The 526-nt window shown below is 65.6% G+C and overlaps 1 protein-coding gene across 1 annotated transcript in view; it reads right to left on the minus strand.

Annotated features, from left to right (window-relative positions):
• Window positions 1-525, minus strand: part of Pou3f1 (POU class 3 homeobox 1) — a gene marked incomplete at its 5' end in the record, with an annotated part of 1897 nt that extends 1372 nt beyond the window's left edge. The window contains one exon of the mRNA XM_010626066.1: window positions 6-525. Coding sequence (XP_010624368.1) covers window positions 6-525 — 520 coding nt within the window. The remainder of the gene's footprint in view (window positions 1-5) is intronic.
• Window position 526: the final 1 nt, after the last annotated feature.

Consider the following 526-nt stretch of genomic DNA (forward strand, 5'->3'; position numbering starts at 1 on the left):
CGCGCCGGCCGCTGGGGTCATGCGCTTCTCCTTCTGCCGCCGGTTGCAGAACCAGACGCGCACCACCTCCTTCTCTAGCTGCAAGCTGTCGGCTAGGCCCGTGATCTCGTGGGCCGAGGGCTTGGGGCACTTGAGGAAGTGGCTCTCGAGCGCTCCTTTGACCCCCACCTCGATGGACGTGCGCTTCTTGCGCTTGCGGCCCTGCGCCGCGATCTTGTCCAGGTTGGTGGGGCTGCCGCTGGACGAGTCGGTCTCCTCTAGCCACTTGTTGAGCAGCGGCTTGAGCTTGCACATGTTCTTGAAGCTCAGCTGCAGAGCCTCGAAGCGGCAGATGGTGGTCTGCGAGAACACGTTACCGTACAGCGTGCCCAGCGCCAGTCCCACGTCGGCTTGAGTGAAGCCCAGCTTGATGCGCCGCTGCTTGAACTGCTTGGCGAACTGCTCCAGGTCGTCCGAGCTGGGCGCATCCTCGTCCGAGTGCTCGCCCACCGACGAGCCGCCGCCGCCCGTGCCCGGGTGCAGGTGA

Source organism: Fukomys damarensis, unplaced genomic scaffold (assembly GCF_012274545.1).
Source record: "Fukomys damarensis isolate Sample0158 unplaced genomic scaffold, DMR_v1.0_HiC HiC_scaffold_23, whole genome shotgun sequence".
NCBI classification, from domain to species: Eukaryota; Metazoa; Chordata; class Mammalia; order Rodentia; family Bathyergidae; genus Fukomys; species Fukomys damarensis.